Source organism: Equus quagga, chromosome 12 (genome assembly GCF_021613505.1).
Source record: "Equus quagga isolate Etosha38 chromosome 12, UCLA_HA_Equagga_1.0, whole genome shotgun sequence".
NCBI classification, from domain to species: Eukaryota; Metazoa; Chordata; class Mammalia; order Perissodactyla; family Equidae; genus Equus; species Equus quagga.
In genome coordinates, this window is record NC_060278.1 from 81,764,100 (window position 1) to 81,783,958 (window position 19,859).

Here is a 19,859-nt window from a genome sequence, read left to right on the forward strand (position 1 = left end):
ATCCCAGCTGGGCAACAACATGCCTGTTCCTAGCCCAGGAAGAAAGACTTTAGCCTTCATGCTCTTTTATTTCCAGAAGCCACTAAAGAACTGGGAGCAACAAGAGGCAATGTGATAATTCTTGTCTCCAAGCCGATCATTACCTAGTAACTGAGAAGTGGAAGGGGTGAAGGGAAAGGGGGAATGGGGTACTAAGGCTTTTGGGTGGAGAGAGGACTCTTACATGGAATGATCTGTAAAACCCGGTTCTTCTTCATGTTGGCTGGGAGGTTTCCAGTCCGCATCTTGTCATTCTGGATTTTGATTGATGTTAACTTCTAAATTGGGAAGGGGAGGGGAAACATTACTGATCCCAATAACTGAATTTGACAAGGTTATGCCTGTCACTGGACTTGCATCTCCAGGTCACATTGGCTGCACAATGCTCTTCTTACCAGAGCCCTGACCTCCATTTCTACATGTCAAAACACTGTTTCTTCTGTCTTTAAGTTCAGTCAACAAGCCAAGAGAGTGTTTGGGAAAACACTGCCTTCTGGGCTCCCGTGGACCCTTCTGGGATTCCCTTGGACTAGAACTTTATGATCCTGGAGCAAGGATCCCAGCCCCACAGGAGGGAGTGTGCCCTCCTTCCCTTTCTCCCTGCTGTTTTACCTCCAGAGGCTATCTCAGACTCTTCAGAAAACCTTATTCAAATGTATATCCTCCTTTCCCGATTCTGAGGTTCCTTCTCAATCTTTGCTACTCAAAGTGTAGACCATAAACCAGCAGCATCAGCCACATCTTGTTAGAAATTCAGACTCTGAGGCCCCAACTTAGACCTGCTGAATCAGAACCTGCATTGTAACAGGTTTCTGAGGTAATCTGTCTGCATGTTATAGCCTGAGAAGGAGTGCTTTAAGGAATGTGGTCTTCCCCATCCCATCCCAGACTCTCTGGCTTCTGGGAGTACTTTTATCGATGACAGTGTGACATATTCCTTAGGGGTCAGCAATCTATGGTCCATGGGCCAAATACATGGGCCTGCTGCCCGGAAATAAAGTTTTATGGAAACACAGCCATGCTCATTTGTTTACTTAGTGGCTATAGCTACTTTTGTGCTACAACCGCAGTGTTAAGTAGCTGCAACAGAGACTGCATGGCCTGCAAAGTTGAAAATATTTATTATCTGGCCCTTTATAGAAGTATGCTTTTGCTGTACATTATAATCACCTGAGGGGGTGGTAGGGAGGAGCTGGGAAACTAGAAAAAGTACCACTGACTATTTTTTTCCCCCTAAACACAATTCCAGTGATTCTAACATGCAGGATGGGTTGAGAACGACTAGGGTATGAGTCAAAGGCCAGAGACCGAACTCTTTAACCACCCACATTCCTAGCAAGGGGACTCACCATTTGTTGGAGTCAAATATCCCACATGCACCAGATCATAGGGATCCTTCCTTCTGAAAGAGGTGGTTCAGCTCCAACTCACCTTAAACTCCTCCTCTAATCCATTGTTGCTGGTCCCGGGGATTTTATTGTAAATTTTCTGCAGATGTGTTTCTAGAGAGGTCACTTCCAATTCTGTATCTCCATAGAGATAATGCTCCAGAAGGGCTTGGTATATGAAGACGTACTGCATCTGAAACACAGATGAGTTCCCAGTTACACACAACATGGTTCTTGTGGTGCAAGAGCACCCTCTCCCACTCCCACTCCCATTTCACTCCAGTCCACTTCTTTGATCCTAGCAGGGATAAAATGATTTGCTCTTGTTGTCCCAATTCAGTGAGGCAGAACTTGAAATGCATGAGTCCCTCTGGGGGTGCTTAACTGGGGAAGGAGGGTCCTACCATGGCACCCTCCTGGAGAGAAGAACAAATCCAACTCCTGCTCATTCCAAGAGTAAAGATTCGATAGCCTGAAGGGGCCATCAAAATCTGGTGACACACAAAACCTGTGCCATCCTCCTTCCCAATGCTGAGCCCTTTGAATCCTGTGCCCTAACCACAGAGCTGATCTCATTGATGCTTCCAAACACAGCTGAGCTGCATCACAATGCTGTGGGCACTGCTTCCCTCAAGACCTGTTCCTTCTCCTTAGAGCCCAGTGCAAACGACACTTGCTCTGTCTTCCCAATTCCCCTGGGCACAACCTCCTCTGTGTTCCATGTTCCTTTCAATACATAATTTATAAGGACCCTTCACCACACTGTATGATGATCACTTACAATAACCTGGGAGGCTGAGTAATCCACAAGGCTGGTAGATGTTTTGATCCTGGAATGCCCCCACCCTCACTCCACCCACAAATCACTCACATCTGTTTGCACCATCTGGCAGCGCTGTGCTCGGATGCGGCTCACAAAGCCATAAACGTCCACCTTCCGTTCTGTATGCATCATGTCCAGCATGGCATCAATGACGACAAAGGTACCTGTGCGCCCTACACCTGCACTGTAGCCAGAGAGCAGGGGTGTTACCAGGATAGTGAGCATTCCTTGTGGGAACATACAGGGAGGGGGCAGCACAGGCTAGGGCTCTTTCTTCAAGCCTCTAAATTCTAGATTCTGAATGGGGTAGAGCTAGGACTCTCATGGAACCAACAACCTCACTGCACCCTGCACTCCTTACCTCTAGCTATCAGGACCAGGAAACCTTGACGCTTGGAAGGGTCTGAGGGCTCCAAGTACATGAGGCAGCACTTAACCAAGCATAGCAGTAGTCTCCCCACCCCCAATCTTGGAGGACTGCCTTCCCTCTTTCCTCAAGTGCTCTCCACCCAGCACGAAAACTTGAGGAATCTCTCTGGCTGCTGCCCCAGGGCCCCAACAGCTCATCTGCTCTGTGCCAGCCTCCTCAGCCAGGGCCTCTGCACTTTGCCCTGCTCTGGCCATGGGAGCAGAATGTGATATGAGTGAGGAGCCAAGGGTCAGGCCATACTGACCTGCAGTGGACCACGATGGCCCCTGCATACTGAGGGTTACAGGCCTTCACCTTCTTGAGGAACTTGAGCATGCCAATCGGGGTGAAAGGTACCCCAAAATCTGGCCAGCTGGTAAAGTGGAACTGAGTGATGAGGCGCTGTGGCTTTCTGTTGGTCACGTCGCCGACCTGTGAAGTGAGGAGACTGTGTTGGTCCTAATACCCTGGGGTAGCACCAGGGGAAGGAGGGTGAGGCTTAGGGGCTGGGGCCAGCTGTGATTGTCAGTGATAATGGGGAAGTGAGAATATACCCAAGGAAGGTTAACCATGGACAGAGAATATTCCCAGGAACCCTATGGGGTAGGCAGGGCTGTTACTACTATTCTCAGCCTATTGATATGGAACGTAAAACTCAGGGAAGTTAAATGACCTGATCAAGGTCCCAGAACTAGTAAACGGCAAGGTCAGAACTAAAATGCAGAGTCTCCTGACTCTTGGTAAACCCCCTTTTCACAGCACCACATGCCCCTCAGCTGAAAGCAACCTTTGCTCAAGCCTCCAGGGTCACTCTGGAGAGCTAGGACAGGGCCCACCACAACCTTGATGTCAGGAGCCCTTGGCATAAGAAATGAGGAGAGGTGAGTCAAGTACTCAGAAAATTACACCACTTCCCGATGTACGTGGTTCATACCCAAGATGATCAAACACTATCTCAATAATACTTTTTCTCCCAGTCATGGAAACGCTCCTCTCTTAGCTTTGATAAAGAAGTTCCCTGGGAACCCAGATCTGTGATTTCAGAGTCCAAATGTACCACCCACTCCGCGATTCCTGACCACCCTGAGTAAGAGAGGTGATGACACAGCCTGTGCCACCCTCTTAATGGTCAGCAGATCCTAAATGAGAACTGAGAAAGGAGGTAGGAAATAGTACCTGCTGAATGCAGAACTTTCGCACGGTGTAGTCCACCAGGACGGTCACATCCTCTACTGACACACGGATATTCCCATAGGTCCAGCAGCCTTGGTCTGGCCAGTACTGGGCACACTTGCACTGGAAAGGAACAGACACTCATCCCCTGACCTCAGACCTCTAGCCCCCTGCAAATGCAAAGGGCCTGAAAGGAAAAGACCACAAAAGTCCAGACTGAAGTCCCAGAAAGCTCTGTGGCCTCTTCTCTTACCTCAGTCTACTGTAGACTTATTTATTTTAACTGTTCTTTCTTCAAGTTCCTCAGCTTCCATCCTGTTTAGCACAGTCTCTTAACTTACGCATGGTTCCAACCCCATACTTCTCACTCTTTCCCACCCCTATTCCCTCAGTTCAGGGCAAACTGGAAGCCATTTTACCAGCAAAATCTGCACTTTCACAATATTCCAGGGGCAAGCCTATCTGATGCTCTAGAACTAGGAACTCGTTATGAGGAGTCACCAGGGTGGACTGATGCTGATTGTAAGCCTGCCATGAGAAGCTCAAGGTCTTCTCTGGTGCCTAGGCCTTGGACAGCTTCCAAAAGCCAGAGGCCCAGCTGGAGAAAACAAACCTAAAGCCCAGCCTTAGTGCTCTCCCTCCTAAGCACTGTGGAGGTGCTGCTCGACACACCCAACACCCCAGTGTGGGGATCAAGGTGACGCTAAGGGCCATCTGGAGAAAGACTCTTGAACGGGGATTTCTCTCTGGGGCTTGATCCAGGACTCAAGACTGGTGCTGGCTGTGGCCCAGTGATGGCGCTGGCCAGGTATGGACTTGGCAGCCACAAGAAGAAAAGGACCAGTCAGAAAGCTGCCTGCAAGATAAGGCCACGGCCTCAGATTCCTTTGCATTCCTCAGGGTCTCAGTTCATATAGCTCCCTCTGCTGACTCAGGAGAAGGGTCAGGAAATCAAGGGAATGAGAAACTAGAGAAGCCAGGGGAGAAAAGCCACTCTGGGGCCTTTCCTTGGCTAATGGCTCAATTTTTTCTTCCACGTTGTTCGGGAACCAGGGTGAGCTGTTTGACTACTAGACACAAGAAACATACCCTACACACACCTCTGAGGTTCACTGGAGGCTTCCAGGCCATAGGAAAGTCTGGTAGGCATACTGGCTGGGGTTCTGTCTGGATGAATGACTGGCAGAGGAGCCAGAAAGGGTGGATAGCACAGGTTCCAACAGAGACCTCCAGCAGAGCAGTCCCTCTGCTGGTCATGTGTGTATCAGGGGCCCACCAATCTAATTTCTCCACTCACCTCCTTTCTCTCCTTCAGGTTGGTCACCATGACAATGGTGGCTGTGTTTTGTTCCCAGATCATCCTCCAGAAATCATTCACTGTTTCTTCTTTTGGTCCTAAAGTAGCCAATAGCAAAGATGAAGAGAATAAACACTAAGGTGAAGAAAGATGCTGGGGAAACTGGGAACATTTATTCCTGACTTTTGGAAGCCTGGGCCCACATGTCCTCAGCTAAATATCCAGTCCGTCTATCCATCCACTCACCTACTAACCGAACATTTCCCATGTATCCACCATGTATGTGCCAAGCACTTCACCAGAAAGTGAAGTGGGTGTAAAAAGTTGTCAAAATATAAAGATAACATGAACAATGTCTCCCAAGGATATAACAGTTGAGGATTAGAAATCATGACTGCTGATTGAATACTGACGTTATGGGCCAGACAGTGAGATAAGTGCTTTATATCTGATTTACTCCTTCCTACCATGCTCTGAGGTAGGTGTCATCAGCCACAAAGAGTTTGGGTGACTTGCTTAGGCTGGAATTTAAAATTCACCTCCTACACCGCCTTTTCCAGAAAGCCAGTAGAAGATTTCTAAACAAAAATGAGGGAGCAGAGAGAGAGAAAGAAATGGGATCTAACACAGGAGAGAAGCTAATGGAATTCCCAGGGTGTGGGTGAAGGGAAGGCTAAGGTGATAACTCTGCCAGAGGGCTACAGGGAAACCAATCCAGAATAGAACTGAAGAAAGAAGGTCCTAGAAGGATCCCAAGATAAAAAATTGAACTTAAAAAAATTAAAACTCATGTATCTGAAGGCACTGAGAAGAAACATATACTTCTAGTAAGAGTTTAGGGGAAAAAAATCAGCCTTAGGTACATAAAAAACTAAGTGAGGGGCTGGCCTTGTGGCCAAGTGGTTAAGTTCATGGACTCCACTTGGTGGCTCAGGGTTTTGCTGGTTCGGATCCTGGGTGCAGACAGGGCACCACTCATCAGGCCACACTGAGGAGGCATCCCACATAGCACAACCAGAAGGACCTACAACCAGAATATACAACTATGTACTGGGGAGCTTCAGGGAGAAAGAAAAGGAGAAAAAAAACCCCAAAAAACCTCAAAACTAAGTGAATAAGAAAAAAAGATAATTATTAACTCTTGGAAAAGAGGAAAACCAAAAACTGTACAAAAAAATCATATAATATTATATGCTTTAGCTGTGAATAATATTGGTATAGTAATAAAAATGTAAATAATAAATATTATCTTAACTCCAAATTGTGATTTAACTCTACTGGGAGAATAAGGAAAAGGGACATGTCTATGCATGTCTGTCTGATTGAATGTGAGGAAGTTTGTAAGAGGTTTAAATAAATTATCATCTACCATAAGAATAAGTCAACAGATAAAAATGGTTGCATTAGACTAAAAAAAGAGGAAATGGGGGAGAGCTTTGTTTTTATTAGCTTTGTAATACCTTTTGACTTTCTTAAACTTTGTATTCCCTTTAGTAAAATAAAAAAATAAGTATTAAAAAGAAAAACAAATAATGATAGAATTGGACACACACCAGAAAGATGTACAGAGTGGAAACTGTTTTATTGCCTGGCAAGGTCAGGGAAAACCTCCTGGAGGAGGTGACACTTGAGCCATTTGTTAGGGTAGACCAGGTGGATGGGAGTTCATAAAGGGGGCACAGTGAGAAGAGGCACTTCAGGCAGAGGTGCAGGGGGCTGGCAGCAAGCGAGAGCATGAGACATCCAGGACGGTAAGGAGTTAGTGAGGTCATTGTGCACAGACTGGTACAAGAGGGAGCTGGAAAGATATCAGAGCTGGTAAGTATCAGAATCTAAAGGGGGTAGAGGCCAGGCTAAGGAAAGCCTGTCCTATTGATAATGGAAAATTGTTATAGGACTTTCATGAGAGTCCTGATAAAAGTTTCACAGGGAGAAAGGCCATTCTGGTGGAAGGAATGCAAGGAGCAAGGGTAGGGCCTAGAGGGATCAGTCAGTAGGCTACTGCAAGAGAACTGGAAGAAAGGATGGGAGTCAGGCAGTGTGTTAGAGAAGAAAGACATCGGAGAGAGAAATGAGGACTAGTCATACTCTGAGCAAGGGAAAGGAGGAGATCTAGATGATCCCCATTCTGGCTTGGGTGATTAGGTGGATTACATTCCAGTCATGGTGACAGCCAGACAATACAGGAGGAAAAGCAGTTTAGGGGCTGAGGAAGAGTCATGTTTCAGTTTCTGACATTGAATCTAAAGAGTCTGTGGGGGTATCCAGGTAGAGCAGTACAAAATTCATATGGCAATGTGGCTCAGAAGCTCAAGAGAGACAGCAGCCAGTCAAACAGAGGTGGGTATTAGATGAGGCCTCAGAGAGAATACAGAGGAGGAGAAGAAAAGAAGGGGCCCAACAAAGAATGCTGGGGATCCTTAGCATTACTTAAGTTCAGACAGAACAAAAAGCCTGGGAAGGAAACTAAAGAGGAGCAGGCGGAGGCAGGAGAACTGAGAGAAATGGTGCCATGAAAGACAAAAAAGGAGTTTCAAGGAAGTAGTCATCCACAAACTGGGGGGCAAGCTATACCTAGGGGGCAGAAAGAAGAATAAGAACCAGTGAAGGAATATTTAGAAAAGTGAGAAAAATCAAGGTATCTGAGTATCAGGAGGGTTTTAAGGAGCGTGAAGTATTGTGGAGAGGCTTCAGGGGATGGGAGTCTGAGCAAAGGGCCACCAGGAAGTCACAGGTGACCTTAATTCAATAAATATTTTAGTGTCAACAAGGCCTCACAGCTACAGGGGAAGGGAAAGCCGGGCCTGGTAGGCAATGGCCAGGCCCCAGTGGGAGACTGCTAGGACCAGGAGGATCTAAGGCTTTTCCTGACCACCTTCTTTTACCTCTCTATTTTATCTCTGTCCCAGTACTGTCCAAAAGAACCTTCTGCGATGATGAAAATGTTTCATATCTGTACTACTATAGTAGCCTCTAGACACGTGTGGCTCTTGAGCCTTAAAATGTACGATTAAACTAGTATAATTGAGGAAGTGAATTTTAAATTTTATTTTAATTAATTTAAAAATTAATTTTAAATAGCCACGAATGGCTAGTGGCTACCATATTGAACAGCATAGCTACTCACCAAAATTTCTGTTAATTTTGCTATAAATTGTCCTCTACCAACTAAAGGCTCCAAAAAGGCAGGACCATATCCTGTTTTATTCCCTACATATCCCCATCACCTAGGCTAGTGCCTGGCACACAACAGATGGTCAATAAATATTTGTTGAGTGACTAAATAAATGGGCTTTGATGGACCACAATAACATCAATTCCTTTTTTTGTTTGAGGAAGATTAGCCCTGAGCTAACATCCACCGCCAATCCTCCTCTTTTTGCTGAGGAAGATTGGCCCTGAGCTAACATCTGTGCCCATTTTCCTCTATATTATACGTGGGATGCTGCCACAGCATGGCTTGATAAGTGGTGTGTAGGTCCGCATCAGGATCCGAAATGGCAAACCCCAGGCCACCGAAGCGGAGAGTGCGAACTTAACGTCTATGCTACCGGGCTGGCCCCAACGTCAATTACTTTTTAATGCTGCAAACATCAAGATAATTTTGCTGGTCAGAACTTTGGTCTAGGGAAATGCGTGCAGAGCAATGTGCAGGACCACGGCACTAGGCCCCTGCTCTGAGGGTTCCTAGGCCACTTATCTATAAATAACAGTGGAGCTCAGGCCCATGGGTAGGGGGAGGAGATGAGCCAGCCTGTACCCTGTGAGGTGGCCAATCCTCTCTGGAGACTGAATCCAAACTTGAGTAGCCTGGCTTGAACCTAATATTCCCAAAGGGCCCCAAAGACAGAGGGCCTCATAAGACTGTGTTTTGTGTGTATGTCCTTCTCCAGTCTTTTTAATGCACATATATAAAAGGACTTCTTTTAAAGGATCCCTAGCTACTAAGTCATCAAGATGAAGGCACTTAGTTATAAAACTGCAAGCTGGACTACATTTCTTTCAAGGGGTAATAAGTGCAGAAAAACTACTACCTTCTGATTAATCTGTTTAGCATTTGGAAGAAAAACCCAAATCCACCATGAGCTCATAGTTAAGCCCAAGAGTAAAAAATTATCATTACTTTACCTTGTGCAGCAATGAATTTGTTCTTTTCCTGGTAGCCCTGGGTTGGGGAAGAAGGCAGGGGGGAGTTGGGGAGAAAAACAAAGTGAAAACCAAAAATGGATTGGAATGAAATTCTCCAGACTCCCAACCAATTAACAAAGCCTCTCTTGTAAAAGATCCAGGAAATTAACAAGGATTCTATTCTAGAAATTTCCAAGGGATTAGCTTTGGGTAGCAGGAATCAATGATTACAAAGATTACACAGTCTAGGTAGTCTTCTCAAAGTGAATTATTAATGAACACCAGTGTAAGAACATCCAAACACCAACTCCTAGGCTAGACTCTGTTTGTGATACTTTCTCAGCAGCTGACATCTGGGTCTTAGAGTTAATGGTTGAGAACTCTCCAAAGCAGAAGCATATGTGGTGGTTCTAGGGGTAAAGCTGGGCCCACACTAGGAATGGAAAGGGGTTGTTTTCTTGATGATGCTTTACCCAGGTGCTAAAACTTTCTGGGAATAGCCTGTGGGTATGGTGGAACAGCTCCCAGTGTTTGACAGCAGAATTCTCCATTACAGGTAGTGGGAGATAAGAAGCAAAGGAGCCTGGGGGTGCCATTTAAGAGATAAGGAGCCTCTGAAAAACTGACAACTGGCAGTAACTTTGTTTTTTAGTCTTTATTGTTTCAGTTATACATCTTCCCAACTTCACTGTTTAAATGTAGTGTTTACTTGAGAATTTCCAGCTAAGTGAAAAACCATTTGGTGCAAGGATTGTAAATTACCCCCTGCCACTCTTAGCAGTAACACAGGCAATGAGGGAGGCAGCTTCATGGATGGGACACCATGTCACACCAAGGTGATGATGTGAAATACAAGTTTCCAAGGTAGTGGCAGAATAAAGAGGGACCTGAGTCTGAGAAGCCACTTCCTATTCCAGTTCAAACAAGGGCAGGACAGGATTGCTTCCCAACACAGAAGGAGAAAGCTTTAGGCCTCGAGATGGACACATTTAGAGTCAGCATAGGAAGCTTGTTAAAATTTTTGATGAGAAGAGGAATTTAAGTTTCCACAAATATTTTTATTCATTAGAAGATGGAAATTGAGAAAGCCTTTCTTCAGGACATTGCATTCTGCTTATAGTACTAAACTTGCAATTACAACTGAGAAGCTCTTAGAGTATGTTAAGCCTCGTCATATCTCTGGTTCCACAAGAAGTCACTGCTAAATTCTCACCAGAGCATGTGGGCCATGAATAATTTGAAAGCACAGTTGGAGGGCCCAGTTCCAAAGTGCTGCCTATGCCATCATTACCAGGAACGTGCCATATGTCCCCCAGGAAAGCATGCCTGCATAGTGATATGGTGACATTGCTTAACCAGTAAGGTGTAACTAGAATGAAGCAAAATTACCAATCTTCCCTGTGTTATGTTGATGAAATGTGGCTCCCTGATTCCGAAGACAAGACATCTTTGGATTCTGAAAGTCAAATCCCAGTTGGCTCTAGCTGGTAGCTACACTCCTACCAGTTAAAAAAACCCACACTCTTAGACCCTATATATTCTTAGACATCTAAAGGTAAGTGAGGAAACTGGTCCCTCCTAACGCTCCAGGTTGGAGGCCCACTTGCCAACAGTGCCACTGCCTGTTTCGTCTCTTCCTGTGACCAATGTCAGGTTCACTTTCAGACCTTTGTGTTCCCCAAACCACAGGTCCCATTCCCCCTTGCCTGTTACTAACCTCTGTGGTGCCTGGTAACACTTCCCTTCAAGATTTATGTGTGATCTTAGTTCTCCGTGCAAAAAGGGTTTGGTAAGGCTTGGTAAGTGGTTGCCAGGGGGTAGGATAGGGGATTAACTGTATATAGATGTACATGGAGAAGAAGGTTCTTACTGGGGTGAGCAAAATGTTCTAAAGACTAAGAGGTAACAGCTATTAAAGGGTACAGGGTTTCTTTTTTGAGGTGATGAAAATGTTCTAAAATTGACTGGTGATGGCTGCACATATCTGTGAATATACCAAAAACCAGTGAATTGTAAACTTTAAATGGGTGAAAATCACAGTAAGTGAATTACATCTCAATAAAGCTGTGAAAAAATGTTCTAAAACAATTGTAGTAATGGCAGCATAACTTGGTAAGCTTACTTTAGTTTAGTATAGTCTGCCCCTATACCCGAAGTCCAAAGCACTTCCACTCTCTTTCCCAGGGGCTCTAATCTTTACTTAACCCTGTGGCCACCTAACGCTTCCTCCATGCTTTAGTCTTTGCCCTCTGAGATGCTCTTCTCTCCTCTTGCTCAGTGTGCCTGGCCCCAGGGCTCAGTGGGCCCAGTGTTCACCCTTCTCTCTCTAAAGACTTCCAAGGGCATGGCTTTGGAGTATCTCCTCTGAGATAGAGATCAATATGACCAACTGTATGCTGGATATATTCATGTGGACCACCCTATACTCTACATATACCCTGTATTCTCTTGCATATACACTCACCAAGTCCTGCTAAATTCTACCTCCAAAGTAGCTTTTACTTTGCTGCTTCCTCTCCAACCCTTTTACAGGCCCTCATCGTCTGTGACCTGCTATTCTAACAGGCCCCAACCAGCCCCTCCTAAATCCACATTGTACATGGTAACCTGGGTGATCAATATCCAGATGTGGCCATGTCACTCCTTGTCTTTGACATCTTTCAGTTACCCAATTTCCTAGAGAATTAATCAAAACCCTTAGCTGTACTGAAAATTTGCAGATACTCTAAGTGGCTCACTCAGCACCCAGTCCCACCCTCTTCTAGCTTGACTCTTACTACAGAGGCTGAGAAACTAAAAGATAAATTCCCTAGACTCCCTTACAGCTCAGTTCTGCATAAAACCTAGCTTCTTCCTACCAGACTCCCACACAAGACTTCGGGTAGAAGTGAGCAATGTGAGATGGTGACTGTGCTAGGAAGATCTGGTCTTTGGGCAAACATGGCAGCAGAAGCATCCAGTTCTTCTGTAGCACCTGTACAGAGGTTTCACTATGAGAGTTACATGGGGTAGTTGGGTACATCTATGGCTGGTCTGTTCCTCACTGAGCAGCACCTTAGCTTAGTTCACTGGCTCTCCCACAGATTTTGTAAGCTACCCAACAGCTTATGATAAACCTCTTCCTGCTTAAAAGAGTAGACAAAAAGTGGACTCTGTTGTCTGCAACTAAGAACCCCAATGGACACACTTGCCATTCAATGCCTTCTGAGATCAAGTCCCTACCAATCCCCAAGCCTCATCCCCCAAGACTTCCCATCTTGTACCTTATAATCTAAGACTGCTGTTTCCAGTCTCTGACTTTGCTCATGCTTCTCCTTTTGCTTTGAAGTTTCTACCCGTCTTTCTTCTCTTGAACACTGACTTACCCTTCAATATTTAGCTCTACTGGATCACCAGATTGGCTGAATGTTTCTTTCGCTAAGCCCCAGAGAACCTGGCAATACTCCCTTCACACCTTGTGCATTACAGGAAACAATCGACCTGTATGCCATACCAGGGACCATATCTTATCTCTGTAACCTTTGAGCCTACACACAGTTCTCAGTACATAGCAGGTGCTCAGAAAATGTTGACTGAATTTAATAAATTGTGACACCTAAATCTTTTTAATGCCTGACTCTTAATCATGGTTAACCATAAGCCTTTTCCTGCTTTTCTACTTTTACTAAGTTCGGTGTCTCAAATTTAACCCTCTTCATCTAAACTTTCATCTCACCTATTAATGACTCTTCAATAACCATCAAGTCATTATAGGATTCCCTACTGTGAGCTCCAACTAAGCATGGCCAAAGGAGAAGGCTTGTTTGCTCCTAGTGCCTTGCTCATCATCACCATAAACAGACCCATCTTACATGCTTACCAGCCTTAATATCCAACTAATTTTTATCTGTCTTCACCTTTAATGTGAGAAGAAGACAGACTGGTTATGGTGACAGACACTGCTGGTTACTAACTCAAAAGCCATTCCTCCCATTTCTTCTTTACAATCAGAACCATTTTGTTTGGATAGTCACCTTCCATTGGCTTGGAAGGTGACCATTCCCCAGCTGCATAGGGTAAATCATGATGATTCTCAATGCCCTAGCAAGTGAGTGGAGAAAGGGTGAAAGCAGGTGATCCAATCCTGGCCAACTAGCCCTGAAGAGCAGTGTAATGGAGAGGTTTCTGGGAAAGGCCACGCTCCCTAGTAAAGAGAAAAGGACATGCAGAAATGTTCCTCCTGTATGTTCTTTGTTGTGTTTACAAGGAATAGCTGGAACTCCTGCAGCCATCTTGTGATCAAAAGACACGGTCATTCCTAACATCACTTCCCTTCTCTACTGAACATGAAGCCCTCAGCTGACTACTTGAAGCTGCAACTGATATCCCCAGTCCCTCTGTCTGAGTACTACATCTTCTCTGTGTATCACTAATCCTAGGGCACAGTTGGAGAAAATCACATAATTGAGGCCCCAGCCTTTAGTACAGCTAGACATGCCTTTTTCTTTCCCTCTTCAATATTCTTTCTTACGAATCTCAGAAGCTATTCTAAACTTTCATCACTCTCGTGTCACAGTCCCATCCCCTTCTTTCAGCAGATAATCATGACTTTACTTCTTAGAGAAAACAGATGAGTTCCCTCAGCTTGATTTACCCATACCTACGAATTATCTCTATCTATTCTATATTCTCCTTTACCATCAATCTCAGAGGAAGAAATGCCCTTTCTCACATTCAGTGCTAATCTCACCATCGGTATTCTTTAAAAAAAAAATTGTGGCAAAATATACATAACATAAAATTAACTTTTCTTTCTCTCCCCAAAGCCCCAGTGCATGGTTGGATATCCCAGTTGTAACTTCTTCTAGTTCTCTGTGAGCCACTGTCACAGTATGGCTGACAGACAAGTGGTGTGGTTCTGTGACCAGGAAGTGAACCCGCGCAGCTGAAGTGGTGAGAGTGCTGAACTTTAACCACTAGACGGTTAGGGCCGGCTCAAAAATTGACCTATTTTTTTTCTGGGAAAGTGTTACCCTGAGCTAACATCTGTTGCCAATCTTCCTCTTTTTTTTTCCGTCCCCAAAGCTCCAGTACATAGTTGTATATTCAAGTCATAAGTCCTTCTAGTTCTTCTATGACAGATGAGTGGTGTGGTTCTGCACCTGGGAATTAAACCCGGCCTGCTCAAGCAGAGTGTGCTGAACTTTAACCACTAGGCCATCAGGACTGGCCCAGAAAACTGACCATTTTTAAGTGTACAGTTCTTTGACATTAAGTTTATTCACACTGTTGGGCAACCATCACCACTGTCCATCTCGAAAACTTTTTCATCTTCCTCAACTGAAACTCTGTCCCCATTAAAAAATAATTCCCTGTAAACTATCATAATCTTAATAAAAACAAACAAACAAAAATAATTCCCCATTCTCCCTTCCCCTTTGCCCCTGGCAACCACCATTCTACTTTCTCTCTCTCTCTGAATTTGACTACTCTAGGTAACTCATATAAGTGTAATTACACAATATTTGTTCTTTTGTGACTGGCTTATTTCACTTAGCATAATGTCTTTAACGTTCATCTATGTTGTAGCACATGTAAGTTCCCTTCCTTTTCAAAGGCTGAAAAATATTCCACTGTATGTATATAATGTATGTATACATTTTACTTATCCGTGCATCTGTTGATGGACATTTGAGCTAGTCCATCTTTTGGCTACTGTGATTAATGTTGCTATGAACATGGGTGTACAAATTCCATCAGTATTCTCTTCATGCATCCTGCTTCAGTAGTCAGGCTTGCTCTTACTAGCTTGCTTGCTCTCTCTTTCTCTTCTTTTCAAACTCTCATTACTGGCTCCTTCCCCAAGCCTATAAAACAAACTCAAGTCTCTCATACCATCTGTATAAACATTCTCCAAATCACCCCTAAAAACCTCCTCCCAGTCTGAGCTCTTCCCTCAGACCTTGCTTCATAGCAGACAGGACTAACCAGACTTCCTGGTGTCAGACATTCTTGTCCTGTTCTCCTTTACTTTTACTATAGATGGCAAGCCCTGCTTTTGTTCTTAGTTATCTGAATAAGCTCAATACAGGATTCACTGATTCTTACAGAAAAGTACACATGTAGAATCAGATTTCTGCATGGGAAACCTTTGGGAATGATGACAAGGTAAACATAAGAATACATTTTAAACTATCAGTTTGATCTTTAAAAAAATGTTTTCAGTCCCTTAAAAAAATTAGACTCCTCAGGGAAAACTTGAAATGACACATATTCCTCCTAACGTGTAGCTGGGAAGGAGCCAGTGGATGGTAGCCAATACTCATTCAAGGTAATAATGAGAAAAGCTCAAGGTTCCTTACATTGATGAATGAAGCATTGATGTAATCAGAATCTGGAACTCCTTCAACTGGTGTCAGATGGACTCTAGAGTGGTCATCTAGAAAAAAAATTAATATTTCAATTAAATTCAATTTTATTTCTCACTAGTCCTGATGCAACCAGGCCTTTTGAGACATCTGTGACTATGTATACAGAGACACACATGTATATAGATGTTACTGCAGCACTATTTGTATGAAATACACATATGAAACTGTGTATGTGTGAAACACAGTATGAAATGGTAAGCAGGTGATAAAAAGAAAACTGAATACTTCTGTTTTTTGACAGATGAACTGCTAATATATATGTTGAAAGAAAAAAAGAGAAATGTCTACAGACAGCATACCAATTACATTTTAAAAACATACAATATATATACACATTCATACACAAATAAGATAAAAGTAGTTGTAAATGCCTAGTATAGTGGCAGTACAGTGATCTCTAATATTATGCACTCAAAAATACACCAGAAATCTTTTAAAGGATAAAATTTTTTTTAAAAGTTCAACCATTTTGCTCTCACATTCTACTGGTTTACCCATATCCCATTCTAGAGACCACTGGCCTAGAAAAATGTCTATTAGGTTATAGATCAACTGATTAGCAATGGCTAACTCTGGGAAGGGGTTATGAAGAGAACTCTGTATCAAATTGCTTTGCAATGAGCACTACAAAAAACCACAACCACCATGCACTTCCTATCTGGTCCTAGAGAAACTGCTCTCCTTGACCTCCTAGAAACTTTAGGCCTGCCATCAAAAACCTGGCCAAGCACCCCAACTGACTTTATGAACACCTGGGGTCGTCCTGGGAGCCATCAAGCTTCTTTCAGTCCAAAGGCCTAACCCTACTCTTATTACCAACCCTCCCATGATCAACTGCAAGATTCTTTCCCTCCTCAGAAAATCTGGCTAGAGATGCTGTTTCAGGTTACCTCCCAAGAAACCCTACAAACACTTACATGGCAAGATGTTTACATATCGATTTTTTTCCTTGTTTTCTTCCTTGGAGGCAGCTTCACAAGTGGCCTGGATAGGACAAGCAGGGAGAGCCTGAAAGGTTAAGAGAAATTAGAGGAGTTACTAGCAGAGATAAATATCACATATGCAAATTGTTGTACCATATCCTGACCTGACAGCAAGTTCTACCTTTTCTTGGGGGGAAAAAGATGAGCCCAGGTGAATACGTGCACTCTAACACAGAGAGTGAACCTCTCCTCTAAATAGCCTGCATGCTCCTTACAGTTTAACACCAAGAATCCCCAGGGGGCAGCATGCTCTTTATATAATTACTATGTGGTTAAAGGCCTTTTAAAATGCTGGGTCAAAATGGACCACCCCTGTAAATGAAGTGGGGACATAACTGAAGGGATGAGCCATTTATCACCATGCTAATCACCATGCAAAGATGAGACGCATCTCAGAGCGAACCACACAGGAGGGATCTGGATGGTCAGTTGAGTTGGGCCCTCTCTAGGGGCCTGACAAGGGGGTATGGCAGCCCAGCCTCTAGCGTTGTGGCAAGGAAGCACGGACAGGCAGGTGGGTGAGAGGGCATTCACATGGATGCAGCAGTTAGGAAGCAGAGGATTTGGGTGAGGTGACACTGAACCTGCAGCAGTTTTGGAGCAAATGTAAATTAGCTAGCACTGGGAGGCATATGGATAAACATAAATGGTTTGACATGAGATAATCTGGATTGTGTGAACTTCAGCAAATCTGTTAAACTTTCTAGGCCCAGGTTTCCTCATCTTGTCACATAAGAAGTAAATAAGATAATCTCATGTCTAGCACAGAATAAACATTCAGTAAATTACTTTTACAGGAATGGGAAGCTAAACTTTATTATCTGAAATATTTTCTTCTTATATGTTCCATATATTCAAAACTAAGAAAGTAGAAAGGGAAACAGTTTAAAATTCCAACTTATACAACCTTTCTGATAAGTGATTTGAAAATATGTTTTATGAGTCTTAAAGATATTCATGCCCTTTGACCTAGCAACTCCACTTCTAAGAATCTAGTCTAAAGAAATAAAAATCTTATGTTCAAATTATTTACTTGATCATTATTTTGAATGACCAAAAACTGAAAACAACCTCAGTATTCAGCAGTAGGGGAACAGTTAAGTAAATTACGGTTCACATATTACTTTCATTCATTCTTTCAACAAATATATATTGTGTACTTATTAGGTATTGGGCTAGGTACAGAGAAACAGTGGTGAATCAATCATATGCACAGTTCTTGCTCTCATGGACAATACAAAATTGTGGGTGAAAGATGGACACTAAACAAATAAAAAAATAAATATAAAATTACACACCATGATAAACGCAATGAAAGAACAGAATGCTTATTAGAGAAAGTGTCAGAAAGCTCAAGAAATACTCATATACCCAAATTTAGATTAAAGGTAGGTCTCTGCGGGGAAGGATGGAGTGTGGAAAACAGTATTCCAGGCACAGAGAACAGCATCTGTGATGACCCAGAGGCAGAAGGCTTGGCTCGCAAGAGGAGCTGACAGGTCAACGGGGGTGTTATGTAGCAAGTGTGGTTGGTGGGGATGGCAAGAGGAAGTGGGAGGGGATGGCAAGAGGAAGTGGGAGATGAGCTTGGGAAGGTAAGATCACACATTTCCATGTAGGTTCTTGAATAGGGAGTTTGAATTTTAAGTGCATGAGGAGACCATTCTCTCTGGCTGCTGTGTGGAAAATGGACTGGGAAGAAGGCAAGAACAGAAGCGTGGAAAGATGATGGTACAAGGAAATACATGCATTTGAGATGTATTCTGGAGTGAGAATTACAGATAGAATGAAGGGAAGGTAGATTGGGGAGAGAAAGATACAGGAATGAGGGACGACTTTCAGGTTTCTAGCTTTGCTAATCAAAAAACATGATTAAATAAAGGAAATGCCAGCCTAAAGGAATCAATTTTGCCAGATGGAAGTAAGAGCTTTAAGAAGAGGGCAAACATATTTCCTGGGAACCAGCAAGATGGTGGTAGGAGAAATTAAAGTGAAAGACCTTAGGAAAATGAAAGTCAGGGTCTCAGAGTTCATCTGTCTTCACTACTCAGAGATTTTCCCTTCAGAGTTAAAACCCTGGAGGTTCTGCATATTATTTTACTAAGAGAGGTAATTTCTTCAGATCCTGTACTACCAATACAAAAAGGGGAAAAAAAAAAGTTTCCTGGGCTGGACTCTTACACAGGGAACAGAGACCTTACTTAAGACTGGAATGTCCCAATTCACCCAATTTGCCTTCTCTTCATCCAGATAGGCTAGATTTCCCCAGATTTCCACCCTGGTATGGGACAGGATGAGATACAAGTTTTGAAAGCCCTCATGACAAATCCAGAGGCATCACTTTTCCTGTACATCCCTTGAGTAAAATGATGTAGAACAGAGGTAGGGACCGCAAGACTCTTGAAAATAGTCCTCAGGGTCAGTAATGACAATGACCACACATCACAGTCCTATCAACCTTCCTTGCTGCCCCAGTCACGATGAAATCAAACCAGGTCTGGTCCTAAAAGGTCTGATCAGGCAGGCTGAGGATCCTAAAAGCAAAGTCAGGAAGAAACAGGAGCCATTGTTTGACAAGAGAAAAGAAAGCCCTAGAGAATATTGTGCTAGATGCAAAGAGTCAGATTGAAGAGCCTATGTCAGGGATGAAAACAGGGGGAATTCTCCTCTTTTAGTTTCTACTCTGAAAAACCTAGCGCTGAACCAGAAGGCTATAAGATGTTAAATTTACAAGAAACACTAGGTGGCATCAAAGACCATTTCATTCCTTGCTTAAGCCTTTACTGGAAGCAAGGCTATGTACTAAGTCATTTTTTTAAAACATCAGTTTTTTTAAAAATTGTTTTTCAATTTTTATATTTATTTTTTTAAAAAGTATATCCATCACTCCATTTAAGTTAGAAGTTTTCTTTGGGCCCTTCCTCATCATATCCTCTTCCTGCTCCTCTCACAAGTAAGCCTGGGATTTTGCTTTAATTTATTTGTATCTCATACATTTTGTATCCTTAAACAATGTATTTTTAGGGTTCAGTCTATTTTTTGATAAAAATGGAACCATAATCAAGTAGTGACTTGCTTTTTTGGTCTAACATTATGTTCTGAAGATTCATCCAGGTTTTTCCACACAGCCAAAGTTCATTCACGTTAACTACTCTGTAGTGCTCCATTTTGAGACCATACCAACATTTATTTATCCATTCTACTACTGA

The 19,859-nt window shown here is 43.4% G+C and overlaps 1 protein-coding gene across 5 annotated transcripts in view; it reads right to left on the reverse strand.

Annotated features, from left to right (window-relative positions):
• The window catches only part of PTPRA (protein tyrosine phosphatase receptor type A), a 171,102-nt gene that overhangs the window by 11,082 nt on the left and 140,161 nt on the right, over positions 1-19,859 (reverse strand). For all 5 annotated transcript variants that reach the window (XM_046678499.1, XM_046678498.1, XM_046678497.1 and 2 more), the window contains 9 exons: positions 16,585-16,675; positions 15,599-15,675; positions 9,258-9,294; positions 5,130-5,227; positions 3,836-3,955; positions 2,925-3,091; positions 2,299-2,434; positions 1,471-1,620; positions 224-317 (listed from right to left, as the gene is read on the reverse strand). In XM_046678499.1, coding sequence (XP_046534455.1) covers positions 224-317; positions 1,471-1,620; positions 2,299-2,434; positions 2,925-3,091; positions 3,836-3,955; positions 5,130-5,227; positions 9,258-9,294; positions 15,599-15,675; positions 16,585-16,675 — 970 coding nt within the window. The remainder of the gene's footprint in view (positions 1-223; positions 318-1,470; positions 1,621-2,298; positions 2,435-2,924; positions 3,092-3,835; positions 3,956-5,129; positions 5,228-9,257; positions 9,295-15,598; positions 15,676-16,584; positions 16,676-19,859) is intronic.